Genomic DNA, 14,925 nt, shown 5'->3' on the forward strand with positions numbered 1-14,925 from the left:
AAACTACCTCTCATGCCTCCCCAGTGTAAAAGACAGAGTGCTTTCAAACTGCGGCAGTGCGCTTGCGCCCCAAAGATCTTTGGGGTGGTGTAGGACTGCTGTATACAGTGCTTCTACACTGCCCATGCCCATGAGTGCTTTGGAAGCGCCGCAACACGGTGCTTTTAACCCCTTCTTCGGCTGCCTGCGGCGATTTAAAGCGACCCACTAGCGGCGGAAAAGTGCAGCTAATACAGCGGTAAACCGCTAACGGACCCACCGCCCCAGTGTGAAAGGGGTCTTAGTAATATCCATGCTTCCTGGTAAATTGCTACATCTATTCTTTGCATACAACAGTAATTTGAGCATGAGATAGGTAGCGTTTGCCTTTGTTGAGCTGTAACAATTTTATATATGGATCCTGGCGCCAATCATTGAAAAAAAATTTAAGTGTTAAATAAAAAGGTGCTGCACCTAAAATCAGTGTAAAACTAATGAGAAATAAGAATGCATGAAGGTAAAAAAAAAAACTTTAGCCTTTAAAGCCACTTTAAAGGAGAAGTATGGCCAAAGCTTTTTTGGCCCTACCTCTTATGGATAACAGGAGTGCAGTTCGTTCTGCACTCCTGTGACCAATTTCAGCCGACAGCGAGCTAAAGTCCACTGCCAGCTGATGTCAGTCAGCCGGTCCAGCCACCCAGAAGCCTGGGATCGGCAGCTGGCTCCGCCTCCCAGAGACTGAGCCAGTCGCTTCCACCCCCTCCACAGCCCAGTGCTCCAGTAAGCACTGGAGTGGTAAAGCAAAGAGCCGGTGGCTGACGGTCACCGGCTTTCTGCACAGAGCAGAGGGGAGAACTTGGTGATCAGTGGTGTTTGATTGCTCAGTTCTCAGTGTAGAGGTGGTGGGGGACAGATGCAGCATTGATCTGATGCTGCATCTGTCCCCCACCACCTCTACACTGAGAACTGAGCAATCAAACACCACTGATCACTAAGTTCTCCCCTCCGCTCTGTGCAGAAAGTGAGTATGGATGTTTGGGTTTTCTAAACCCAAACTTCTTCTCTTTTGAAGCCTTGTTTACACGAGTGGCCAAGGACTATGAACACAGGCGGTTGAGCACGCTAAGCCACAAGTTGGACATGTTAATATACCTTGCAGGGTGTGGGGGGGGGGGGTTTGAAGGGCAGCCAGACACTGTCGATGTAGCTTGTGAAAAGAGGAATAAAATCCTAGGTTTTCTTGCATATACAATTGGTAACACATTGGGGAACAGTTGTGACTCGGTCTACCTACACCTACAAACGTCTCTATATTTGCTAATCACGCCTTTAGGGTTTGCCAGGTTTTCTGTGTGTAATTATGCAGCTGAGATCAATTTGAGATCATTTTGGGATGCTTTGGTGGTACTTTGGACATCCCTTTGAATTGCTTCAAGCTGATTTTGCATTCCTATTGACATTCATGGGAGAAAAGACAATATATAATAAACTTAAAGCGAGCCCCGTTTGTCCTGATAAAAACGGAGAAGAGGTTTACTTTAACCTTTCTATCTCAGCAATAAATACCTTAAAGAGATTGTAAATCTCGGGGGGGGGGGGGGGGGGGGGGCGACAAAAAACAAACAAACCTAGCTCATTCTGAAATACTTACCTTAGAACAGGGGTGTCCACATTTGATGAAGAGAACATGCCTGGGGGCCGACCATTTTGCCTGACATTCTCTGGACCATTAAACCATAGGGACTTCCTATTACAGATGCCGCCGCGTAAACAGGAGATTCTCTTTATGTAATCTGACGGTGCACGTCCTGTCCCCTCCGAGGCAGCGCCGATAAATACGGTATATATATTTTGTGGCCCACAGGGCACGAGTGAGGCTGCAATGGCTATATATATATATATATATATATATATATATATATATATATTTTCTCCAAATCCCCAGGGGGGCCAAATTAAATCACCTGGGGGGCCGCAATTGGCCACCTGGGTCACTTTTCAAGAGTGCCTGGATCACAAGTCTGTCAAAGCTGGGTAAAAATTAGTAAGATTTTGTTCGATATTTTTTTTTTGTTGTAAGAACGTCTGTTTGTTTTTCTAATGATCGTTTTCGACCACAGTAATGAAGCACGATGGAATTTTTTTTTCTTGAACGAATGAATTTTTAAGTGTATGGGGTTTTCATTCGGTAAAGTCTAGTCCTTCCAAATCAAATGCCTAAGACCTCATGTACACTGCTGCTGCTAAACGGATGTAGTTGGGCATTTTTTTCAACTGCTCCTGAACTCTCCTCTGTTATATTATCAGTACATGTACATAGGTTCGTTTCTAGGCAGTTGAGTTTAGAGGCATTTTTTGGAATGCAAAAAAATGGGGTCCGACGCTCAGTTTAGAGGCATTTCAAGTGGCAAACGTTTCTAAACAAGGTTTTGCCTATTTAAAAAACAAAATGTTTTTTTGTGTGTGTGTGTGTATGTATGTAGATAGATAGTGTGTGTGTGTGTATGTATAATATATATATATATATATATATATATATATATATATATATATATATATATATATACTTTATTTATATTTTTTGACACGCTTCTAAGCGCAAACTCGACATGTAAACGCGGCAAAACTGACATTTTAGGCCTCGTACACACGACCGAACATGTCTGCTGAAACTGGTCCGCTGACCAGTTTCAGCAGACATGTTCGGTCATCTGGTCGGACAGGTTTCCAGCGGACAAATGTTTCTTAGCATGCTAAGAAACATGTCCGCTGGAACCATGTCCGTCGGACATGTTCGGTCGTCTGTACAGACTCACCGGACATGTCCGATCGGCCGCCATCCCTCGCATGCGTTGAAGTGATTCGACGCATGCGTGGAAGCATTGACCTTCCAGGGTCGCGCACGTCGCCGCATCATCGTCGCGGCGACGGCACGGCCACATCACCGCGCTGTCTGTCCGCGCGGATTTCGGTTGGATGGTGTGTACAACCATCTGACCGAAATCTCCGAGCGGACATGTCCGATGAAAACGGTCCGGCGGATCAGTCGCATAGATACGACGGGCCAGATTAGGACTTAGGAATCTGGGCCCTTGTTTGTATTTTATTACAGGAAAGAAATGCAATACATAAATAGAATATATAAAAAATAATAAAACTTGGAAAATCAGCATTTTTAATTACTTGCTTTAGATTCAGCAGTTGTATTTTAACTATTGGTTATCGCTTTATCACATACTATTATTTTTTTGTTTTATTTATTTTTATCCTTTTTTATGTTTCATGTTGAAAATTTAACTATTGGTTATCGCTTTATCACATATTATTGTTTTGTTTGTTTTGTTTTTTGTTTTTTTCATGTTGAAAATTAACTATTGGTTATCGCTTTATCACATACTGTTATTATTTTTGTTTTTAATTCTTTATGTTTTCCTGTTGAAAATTAACTAACTATTTTTGTTTGTTTTTTATCCTTTTTTATGTTTCGTGTTGAAAATCCACTTTTATAGAATAGTTTAGTTTTTTTTAATCCACTGTGCTTTATATATATATATATATATATATATATATATATATTTATTTATATACCAGTAATTAACATGCTGCACTTTTAGAGACCACCGTAGAAATACATTTGCAGCAGTTCACCTAGACATTGAAGTCTAATGAATTATTGTATATCAATGTATGTTTTATGTATGTAGCGCAATTAATTGTTATTTTAGCAGCATTTCTTTAGACTATGAAATTGCCAATATGCCAAGGCAGCGGCTCGAGGTTAAAGTGAAGATGAAATAAAGATGATACTGGGCAGCAAATGAAAGCTTTTTCTATTTTCTCTTCACTAGCGAGATCAGCGCGCGGCAGGCGTACTGGGAGCTGAAGAAGGAAATGTCTAATTTACATCTAGTGACTGAAGTACAAGCTGAGGTGCTAAGAAAGCTGAAAGGAACAGTGGCTGCAACCAAGAAAGGCAAGTCACATTGCCTACTGTAATAGGACTACTCGAAAACCCCCCAGTCCTTGCAATGCCATTTTAAAGAGCAAGTGGCTATCATATCTCATCAGAATCTCGCCGCGTGAGGCTGATGCGTCTGAGTATATTAGAGCTGCAGCCTAGCCGTTTTCTGGTTTTGGCTTCTGTCTCATACTGGTCAAGTTCACACATAAAGGTGTTGCTGATGTGTTTTTTCTGCTGTGCTGTATTCAGTTCCCCCTTGTGGCTTTTTTTTTTTCTCAGCCAGCCTAAGTGTACAGGCAGAGGTGTTAACAGTTTATTTGTATTTGACCTTTTACCATATCTGCTTCATGTAAAAACAATGCACACATTTCACATATTTATGCCAGATGCATACTTTGTTCATTGTCCTCTGCCCAGTCCTTTTTTTTCGTCTTGGAAAAACACAAATGACGCAGGCTCTTTTTTTTTTTTTTTTCTAAATTAATTGTACGATAATACTAAATGTATTATATGTTTTATATGCAAATTCCTTTGCCTTCCCCCTCTTTTCTAGAACTTGTTACTTTTATGGTTAATGTGATATACTAACAACTTTGTGATTTTATATTTAATTTTTTTTTAATTGATCTTGTTTATGCTTATTATTTACATTGTTTCTCACACTGAGCAGAGCAATCGTATCCTTAAATTAACATTTTTAAAATTATAAAAGTTCAAATTGTTCCTTCCTCTGATTTAGTTTCACTTTGTTACGGAGCCCTGGCTTTTTCTCTTATTACAAAGTTAAGCCCTGCCAATCAGTGTTAATATTGTCGACTAAAATGTTTTAGTCGACTAAATAAATGAATACTATTTTAGTCGACTAAAACAATTGGGATGACTAAAATACAAATGGCATTTTAGTTGAGACTAAAATGGGAATAAAACTAAAATGCCTTTTGGTCAAAAGACTAAAACTAAATTGAAATTTAAAATTAACTCTGGTCTGTAGTACATGTTCATACCTCAATTCCATAAATAATAACATAATCGATTTTTCACTCCGGCAATATATAATGAATTTGGAAATTGTGGAGAAATGTTAACTTATGCATTACAATTTAATTACACTCATTAGATTTTAGACGACTGAAATGAGTTTTAGTTGACTAAATACGACTGAAACAATTGCAGAAGACTAAAATGAAAATGCCATTTTAGGCCTAAGACTTATGCCGCGTACACACGATCATTTTTCAGCATGAAAGAAAACGTTGTTTTTCAGCATGTCCAAAAAATGACGTTTTTCCAACTTCATCATTAAAAGATGTTGCCCACACACCATCGTTTTAAAAAAATTATGAACAAAGCGCGGTGACGTACAACACGTACAACGGCACTCTAAAGGGGAAGTTCTATTCGCCTTTGGGCTGCTTTAGCTGATTCCTTGTTGGCAAAAGACGATTCGTGCTTTTTTGTCTGTTACAGCGTGATGAATGTGCTTACTCCATTATGAATGGTAGTTTTACCAGAACGAGCGCTCCCGTCTCATAACTCGCTTCTGGGCATGCGCGGGTTTAAAACATCGTTTCAGCACACACACGATCATTTTTTACAACCAGAAAAACGACATTAAAAAATGCAGCATGTTCGAATTTGTTTTTGGTCGTTTTTCAGAAGCCGAAAAACGATGTGAAATGACGTTTTTAAAAATGTCATTTTTTTCATGCCGAAAAACGACCGTGTGTACGCTGCATTAGATTTGATAGTCTCCATATTGGAACAGACACTATATTGCCAAAAATATTGGGACGCCAGCCTTTACACGCACATGAATTTTAATGGCATCCCAGTCTTAGTCCACAGGGTTCAATATTGAGTTGGCCCACCCTTTTCAGCTATAACCGCTTCAATTCTTCTGGGAAGGCTGTCCACAAGGTTTAGGAGTGTCGATGGGAATGTTTGACCATTCTTCCAGAAGTGCATTTGTGAGGTCAGGCACTGATGTTGGACGAGAAGGCCTGACTCGCAGTCTCCGTTCTAATTCATCCCACAGGTACTCTATCGGGTTGAGGGCAGGACTCTGTGCATGGGGGTTATGGTGTGGGGTTGTTTTTCAGGGGTTGGGCTTGGCCCATTTGTTCCAGTGAAGGGAACTCTTAAGGCATCAGCTTATCAAATTATTTTGGACAATTTCATGGTCCCGACTTTGTGGCAACAGTTTTGGAGATGGTCCCTTCCTGTTCTGACATGAATGCGCACCAGTGTACTTGCAATATTTGAGAATCGCCATATTAGTGTACATATAGCAATAGATTAATGAAGGTTAGGTATGCCTGGAAGCAACCTATTTCTCCTACATGTAAACCCTAATCTTGTAAAAGATCCCATGCAGTTTAAAATATAAATGAAAGGCAAAATGTTTATGTATACATATAAAAAACTGTCAATACCTTTTCCCCCTTTTTATAAGTGATCACATACCCTCTGTTCTCAGCTGCATATGGAGCTCAGCAAGGAGAAACCGCAGCACACTGGCCTTCCCAGTGAATGGCTGTACCATGGGGAATGTCAACAGAAGTCTTATCTTTGGAGGAGAGCAGGCTGATTTCCAGCACAGCCAGAAAGCTGACCATGATGTGCCAACCTGCCCAGTTTTTATTAGAAAAACAGAGGGACTGGCAGGAACTCCCAGGTATTTGATACAAACGAAACAATACAAAGAGTACGGAATACTTTTTCGTACAAGCACATGGTATAGCAGTCACATATCGGGAATATAAATTGTTGGGTTTACATATTCTTTAAAGGTGCAGGGATGAATTCGAAGCCCAGCAAAGAGCAATGGCAGCTGAAGGCATCCAGTGTTTCCTACACCGATTTCAGTAAACATTGGCCTCTCACTGGATAGGGGTGTTGGTTGGTGGAGCTTTGCTATCAATATATGAGACATCAGGCCCCAGTATCATAGAAAAACTAAATGAGAGAGGGACACCGAATGTACTAATAAATGTAATAACAAGCAGCTTGTGGTATCTGCTTTAAGTAAAATGATTGCTTTTAAATGTTGAAAATTAAAAGATTGTTTTAGGAAAGTCTCTAACTGATTTGTATTTGATGCCTCCTCCTATTACTTAGCCAAAATCTTTATGCACACCATTTCAAGTTTAAGGAGGTATAAATGCCTAATATATGATATAGGAATATCACTGTAGCAGCCACAAAAAAAGCATGCGCTGTCAGCTACAGGGTGCTTTACAGGTATTCATGACAGAATGCCTCCTGCGCAGAAGTGTGATAGGCTGGTACAGGTGTAAAAGATGACACCATGTCAATGGGGAATGCTTCAAGCCTTGCTTCCCTCTATGACTGAGGATATCCTGATGCCACTACAAAAAACAAACAAAAGAGGGCGTACCAGCCTAGTGCATTATCCCACAGCGTTTATTTAAAGTGAAAGTCCACGCAAAAATTTAAATCCCTTCATCTATAGACACCAGGGATCTAACACTAACCTCTCTATCCCTGTAAAGAATAAATTAGTATACATACCTTTTTGGAAGCCAGTTTGACACACTCAGATCCGATCTCCAGTGGCATAAGCTCTGCCGAGACACGGCCAACAACGGCTGTGACATGAATGGGAAGTGATGTCGCCCATAGAGTTACTATGGGGCGTCCGTTGTCGTCTGTGTCCTCTACAGTGAGGCCATGGCTGTCAGCTCAGCGTGGGAAGTCAGTCAGAGCGGGTCAGATCAGCTTCCAAAAAGGTATGCATACGGATTTATTCTTTACAAGGATAGAGAGATTAGTGTTAGATCCCTGGTGTCTATAGATGCAGGGATTTATATTTTGCATGGACGTCCACTTTAAAATCAAAAAGAATACACACAAGCATGTGAATTAAATGTTTTTATCAAGCTACTCATCTATAGCCCAGTGGTCCTAGACTTGGCACACACCAGAGTGCAGATGGACCTCATCGGGATCCTTTGTTTCAAAAGAAACCCCCTTTTGCTATATAGGGTCTAGGGTTGTGTTCTGTTATTATGGAACCCAGTCCTTGAAGACCTCTTCAGGGTATGCACACCGTGACAGGTGAAGCCTGAACTTTATATACGGTCTACACAGTTATGGACTGGTAAGACCCTGTATTTCTGATTGTTAGGCTCCGTACACACGACCGGATCTGTCCGCTGATACTTGTCCGCGGACCAGTTTCAGCAGACAAGTTGTGTACGGCTATCGGACCGTTTTCCGGCGGACATTTGTCCAGCCGACCGTTTTTCAGCGGACAAAAATTTCTTAGCATGCTAAGAAACCTGTCCGCTAGAAACCTGTCCGTCGGACATGTTCGGTCGTCTGTACAGACTCACCGGACATGTCCGATCGGCCGCCATCTCTCGCATGCGTCAAAGTGATTCGACGCATGCGTGGAAGTATTTACCTTCCAGGGCCGCGCACGTCGCCGGGTAATCGTCGCGGCCATGTCACCGCGGATCGTGTACGCGCGGATTTCTGTCTGATGGTGTGTACAACCATCAGACAGAAATCTCTGGGCGGACATGTCCGCTGAAAACGGTCCGGCGGACCGATTTCAGCGGACAGTCCGTTCGTGTGTACGAGGCCTTACTGTGTAAAATGGGACTACGTTTTCAAGATGTTGATGGGGAGTTTGGTCTTTTCTCTTAACCATGATCCCTGAACTGTCAAGGATTGGCATACTCATCCCCAGCCTGACATGCTTACCTTGCACAGCTCAGAGCTGTCACACTGTTTTTCCAGGACTGGACCCCCCTTCTAAAGAGAGACCTAATTCAGAGAGGAACGAGCGATCCTCTACCTCTGGCTTTGGATGCCTTAAATATTCCCTAGTCTGAGTTTCGGCTAACTTATGCCTTCCATTCACTGAACATTCTACCTCACCTACTTTACAAAATAGAGCGAGAGGAAGACAGTGATTCTTCTGGCACTAAATCGGCCCTGAACATCCTGGTACACAGACATACGCCATACTTCTTGCAGACGACCCCCGATCTCTACCTAGCAGGCCAAATCTGCTTTCCCAAGGCCCTGTATTTCACTCCGCTCCACAGTGTCTGGCTTTACCAGCATGGCTGTTGAAACCTGGGTTTTAATGAATAGAGGCGTTTGAGTCTGTGATCCCTACCTTGCTTAAAGGGGTTGTAAAGGAGAACATTTTTTTCCCTAAATTGCTTCCTTTACCTTAGTGCAGTCCTCCTTCACTTACCTCATCCTTCGATTTTGCTTTTAAATGTCCTTATTTCTTCTGAGAAATCTTCACTTCCTGTTCTTCTGTCTGTAACTCCACACAATAATGCAAGGCTTTCTTCCTGGTGTGGAGAAAGCCTCTTGAGGGGGCGAGCAGGCAAGTCAGGACACTCTGTACTTTGTAGATAGAGAAAGAGGCTGTGTGTTAGTGGGCGTCCTGACACTCCTGTTATGGCTCAAGTGCTAGTCAGTGGATCAGTCATTCAAGAAGGCCTTGACTAAGATGCCCTTTGTGGGCGACCATCTGGTGTTTTGCTGGAAAGGATTATTAGGAACAGAAGGTAAAAGCAGGTGGAAAAAAACAAAACTGGGGCTGCTTTTTTTGGTGCATAGGTGGATTTTGTGTGACCAAGCTAGCTCAGCCATTTACATAATATAATTGCAGATTGGTTCTTTACCTTCAATCTGTGAATTTCCACTCTGCTCAGGAGGCAATAGTCCTGGTTCCCTGCTCCAAAATGTTTATTCTAATATGTTCACAGCCCCAATAAAATAGGTGTTTGCCTGAAGGTCCAGAAAGTATGTGAAAGTGCACAAATTTCAGATGGAGTAAGTGCGGTTGGCCATAGCCTCCTTGGTCTGGTAGGATTTCCTGGACCAGTGTTTGACTTTGAGTACTGTCGGGGGCCAGGGTTTCTCCCTGGCTGTCTTTTTCCAACACCTTCTGTCCACTTACTGCAAGCAATTACAAACTAGGGAGTATGTTACTTGGGTTGTTCCCCTGACACAGTGCTGGGACAAGGCCATTTGTTGCCCAGGGCGAAGATGGCAAACTGCGTGCCCCCCCCCCCCCCCGTTTTTAAGAAAGAATCAATGTTTCAGAACAAGAATATACTTAAAACAGTACAAATTCAATTATCATCCCACACACAGTATTTCGCCCTTTACATGCGCGCACACACACACTATTGTGCCTTTACATATCCCCCACACAGAATTCACATTTAGTGATGCCCGGCATAGGATAATGATACTCTTATGACTGCTAACAACCCGCCCAGGGCTGCCTTTAATATTGCTTGGACCCTGGGCAACCATTTTCCTGGGGCACCCATGCAATTTTGCTCTTTACCCCAACCCCCTCTGTATACCCCTTCTGCATAGCAACCTCTGTATACCCCCTCTTCCGTAGCCACCTCTGTATACCCCCCCTTCCACATCAACCTCTGTATCCAACCCCACCCCCCAATGTCCGTCCACAGCCACCATTGAATTCCTCCCTTTAAAGAGTTCTCACCTCTTTTCACAAATTCCTCCCCATCCTTCTCACAGTTCTCATCTTCAACGCGACACTGCACCTTTCTGGTATGTGTGTGCGCTCTCAGATCTGTAGCATACAGCCAGAACACTTCACTCTGTTCTGTGTTGTGCTATAGAAGTCTGAGGGGGGGGGTGACGGGATGGGGGAGCACAGACGACCGCTCTGTCTCACTCCCTGTCACAGGTCAGTCACTCCGATCCTGCAGCTCCTGACAGAGGGAGAAGCAGGACGAATCGGCTCTTACACACACAGCCCACAGCTGTTCTCCCCTGTCAGTGTGGCCGCTTGTGTTAACCCGGCCAGGAGAGAAAATGGGGGAGGATGGACAGCACAGCTGTGTTCGTGACCGCGACAGCAGGAGAACTATTCTAAGGCAGCGCGGGCTTCAGGGGCAGCTGCTTTTGCCCTGCGTTAAAGACAGCCCTGAACTCGCCCCCTCTCACACTCCGCCCAGGGCACCCACCCCTTGTACCGGCTCTGCCCTGAAAAAAACACCCTTGACTTCGTTGGCCCTTAATTTGAATTTGTCAAACTTCGTAACAGATTTGTGTATTCACCATGAATTTCTTTTAATTGAAAGACACCGCCCCCTTCCTCATATAGGTATTTATGATACCTTTGCCGTCATCCTTTATACTGCTTGCTACTAACTGAGTTGGTTGGTGTGGATTATGGGTTTGGCCACCAATCGGGGCTTCCCCTGGGTTTTCTTATGTTTATACCTAGCATCCTTTTCCTGCAGATAGCAACATAATCCATTTGTCATGATGTCAAGAAACAGCTTCTTCAATGAAATGAACACAGAGAAAAATATTTTTTAATGACTACAAAAATCCTATATTTTTTTTCTTGGCTCCTGACCTCTTTTCAGATTTGTAGCTCTATCTAGTTAGAACCTGTTGGGGGGGGGGGGGGGGGTGTTTACTTGTGTTCAGGCTATGTAATATAATTTACATGATTAGATGAAAGTGAATCATTGCAGTGACTGGGTCATTCAGGCTCTTTATGTTTTGTATTATTTTATATGCACATGGGTAAGAACCAACACTATAATATGTAAAATATGTCTCAAATTAGTTGTGGAGTACCTTCATGCTACAGCTGAATATAAAACCTGGGATTCATTATAAAGGCGGGTATATAACTTTTAAAAAATAAATGTGCTAATACTTTTTCAGACCTCTCAAAAAACAACAGTGGTGACACCATTTCTGTGAAATGATAGTTCATTCCTGGAATGGCTAACTAAAAAAAAAAAAAAATACCATAATTAAATCTGTAAACTAAGTTTTGCAATTTTTGACTCCAGAAAAGGCTTTTTCAAACCTTGTTTTGCGAAAGGACAGAATAACAAAATTTCTTCCCAACAACTTTTCATACAACACCATATTTTAATCCAGGTAATTTTGGCCATGTACAATATCTCACAAAAGTGAGTACACCCCTCACATTTTTGTAAATATTTTATTTTTCATGTGACAATACTGAAGAAATTACACTTTGCTACAATGTAACCGCTTGTATAACAGTGTAAATTTGCTGTCCCCTCAAAATAATTCAACACGCAGCCATTAATGTCTAAACTGTTGACCACAAAAATGGGTACACCCCCTAAGTAAAAATGTCCACATTGGGCCCAAAGTGTCAATGTTTTGTGTGGCCACCATTATTTTCAAGCACTGCCTTAACCCTCTTGGGAATAGAGTTCACCAGAGCTTCACAGGTTGCCACTGGAGTCCTCTTCCACTACTCTATGACAACTACATGGAGCTGGTGGATGTTAGAGATGCTCAATAGGGTTTAGGGCTGGAGACATGCTTGGCCAGTCCATCACCTTTACTCTCAGCTTATTTAGCAAGGCAGTGGTCGTCTTGGAGGTATGTTTTGGGTCATTATCATGTTGGAATACTGCCCTGGAGCCCAGTCTCCGAAGGGAGGGGATCATGCTCTGCTTCAGTACATCATAGTACGTGTTGACATTTATGGTTTCCTCAATGAAATGTAGATCCCCAGTGTTGGCAGCACTCGTGCAGCCCCAGACCATGAGACTCCATCACAATTCTTGACCCTAGGCAAGACGCACTTGTCTTTGTACTCCTCACCTGGTTGCCGCCACACAATGACACAATCTGAACCAAATAAGTTCATCTTGGTCTCATCAGACCACAGGACATGGTTCCAGTAATCCGAGTCCTTAGTCTGCTTGTCTTCAGCAAACTGGGGGCTTTCTTGTGCATCATCTTTAGAAGAGGCTTCCTTCTCAGACAAAAGCCATCCAGACCAATTTGATGCAGTGTGCAGAGTATGGTCTGAGCACTGACAGGCTGACTCCCCACTCTTTCAACCTTTGCAGCAATGCTGGCAGCACTCATGGGTCTATTTCCCAAAGGCAATCTCTGGATATGATGCTGAGAACATGCACTCGTCTTCTTTGGTCAACCATGCCAAGGCCTGTTCTGAGTGGAACCTGTCCTGTTAAACTGCTGTATAGTCTTGTTCACCATGCTGCATCTCAGTTTCAAGGTCTTGGGAATCTTCTTAAAGCCTAGGCTATCTATATGTAGAGCAACAATTATTTTTCCCTCCCCGGTGCCATGTTGAACTTTCAGTGACCAGTATGAGAGAGTGAAAGTGATGGCACCAAATTTAACACACCTGCTCTCCATTCACACCTGAGACCTTGTAACACTAATGAGTCACATGACACCGGGGAGGGAAAATGGCTAATTGGGCCCAATTTGGACATTTTCACTTAGGGGTGTACTGACATTTGTTGCCAGCAGTTTAGATATTAATGGCTGTGTTGAGTTATTTTGAGGGGACAGCAAATTTACACTGTTATGCCGCGTACACACCAACAATTTCCAACAAATGTTCGATGTTGACCGAAAATCCGACCGTGTGTATGCTCCATCGGACATTTGCTGTCAGAATTTCAGACGACAAATGTTTGAGAGCTGGTTCTCCATTTTTCCGACAAAAGTTCTTGTCGGAAATTCCGATCGTCTGTAGCCAATTGCGATGCACAAAAATCCTACGCATGCTCAGAATCAATTAGACGCATGCTCGGAATCATTGACTCACTTAATTTTTCTTGGCTCGTCGTAGCGTTGTACGTCGCCGCGTTCTTGACGTTTGGAATTTGTGTGACCGTGTGTATGCAACACGTTTGAGCCAACATTCCGTCAGGAAAAAAATCCACGGTTTTGGTGTCGGAATGTCCGATCGTGTGTACGCGGCATTATACAAGCTGTACACTCACTACTTTACATTGTAGCAAAGTGTAATTTCTTCATTGTTGTCACGTGAAAAGATATAATAAAATATTTACAAAAACGTGAGGGGTGTACTCACTTTTGTGAGATAATGTAGGTTACAGATTTGACTTCCTGGAAAGAGAAAATATGCCATTGCATATCTCTTTATGTTGATAGTAATTGTAAATACTTTCCTTTGGCAGCTTCTCGTGGCCCTGTACAGTGCGAAGAGGACCTGGAGAAGACTTGCGGTAGACTGCGTATAACAGCTGCTGGTGTTGCATATGAAAAATCACCTAATGAACACAATATTTGTGATGGTGCATCTGCTTCTCCGCCGCGTGTAGTGATCAATACACTGCCGGAAAAGACTGGCCGCACACAGTGGACAAACGAGAGGCCAAGTCCAGTAGGTGGAAGAGACTGTGAGGACAGTGACTCTTATCAGAAGTTTTCCTCTGAAGAAAATTCTTGGGTGATGCCAAGCCCACCAAAGCCAAGCGAAACGCTTTTTTGGGAAACAAAAAATAATTCTTCCCCAACCAATACAGAACATTATTGCAATCAAAAATATTCATTTAAAAGCTAAATTGTTTCACTCATTGAACTTTAGAGCCATTCGAAAATATTTTCATACATACATATCATTTTTGCCAGTACAAACTGATCTGCTGTCGTACTATAACACCACAAACTGTGTTGTGTAGATTATTTTCTGTGCAATTTTTTCCCAAAATTTCTGTTGTTTAAATAGGTTTGATTTACTTTTTTTTTTTTTTTTAGCTTATTTGTAGTGTTCACCTAAATGCCTATGTAATACCTGTAAAGACAAAATACACTGGATTTATGTGGTGTGTATCATTTGCATTGTTTCACTTTTTTTTTTTTGATAGGGGTCAGTATAAGACCGCAGCAGCCTATGAGTATTGCAGAGCTTGCTAGTTTCTATTCGCCCCTATTGTTTCCTGGTCAAAGACGAAGACTGCTGTGCTGAATGTCACTACAGGGACAGGTGAAAGTCACATAGAGTAATTTTATAAATCTTTTACTCTACTCTGATACGGTCATTTACAGCACAACTTGAAGGTAATGTCTTCTTCATTTAATGTGTGTCTAAGCACACTGTGTAGCATTACTGTAAAAGTAATAAAGATATTCTTTAACCACTTAAGGACCGCCTCCTGCACATATATATG

The 14,925-nt window shown here is 42.3% G+C and overlaps 1 protein-coding gene across 1 annotated transcript in view; it reads left to right on the forward strand.

The window, feature by feature from the left end:
* The window catches only part of AZI2 (5-azacytidine induced 2), a 79,171-nt gene extending 64,579 nt beyond the window's left edge, over positions 1-14,592 (forward strand). Inside the window, exons 7-8 of the mRNA XM_040353096.1 lie at positions 3,828-3,952; positions 13,933-14,592. Coding sequence (XP_040209030.1) covers positions 3,828-3,952; positions 13,933-14,318 — 511 coding nt within the window. The 3' untranslated portion in view covers positions 14,319-14,592. The remainder of the gene's footprint in view (positions 1-3,827; positions 3,953-13,932) is intronic.
* The last annotated feature ends 333 nt before the right edge of the window (positions 14,593-14,925 follow it).

Source organism: Rana temporaria, chromosome 5, assembly GCF_905171775.1.
Source record: "Rana temporaria chromosome 5, aRanTem1.1, whole genome shotgun sequence".
Taxonomy (NCBI): Eukaryota; Metazoa; Chordata; class Amphibia; order Anura; family Ranidae; genus Rana; species Rana temporaria.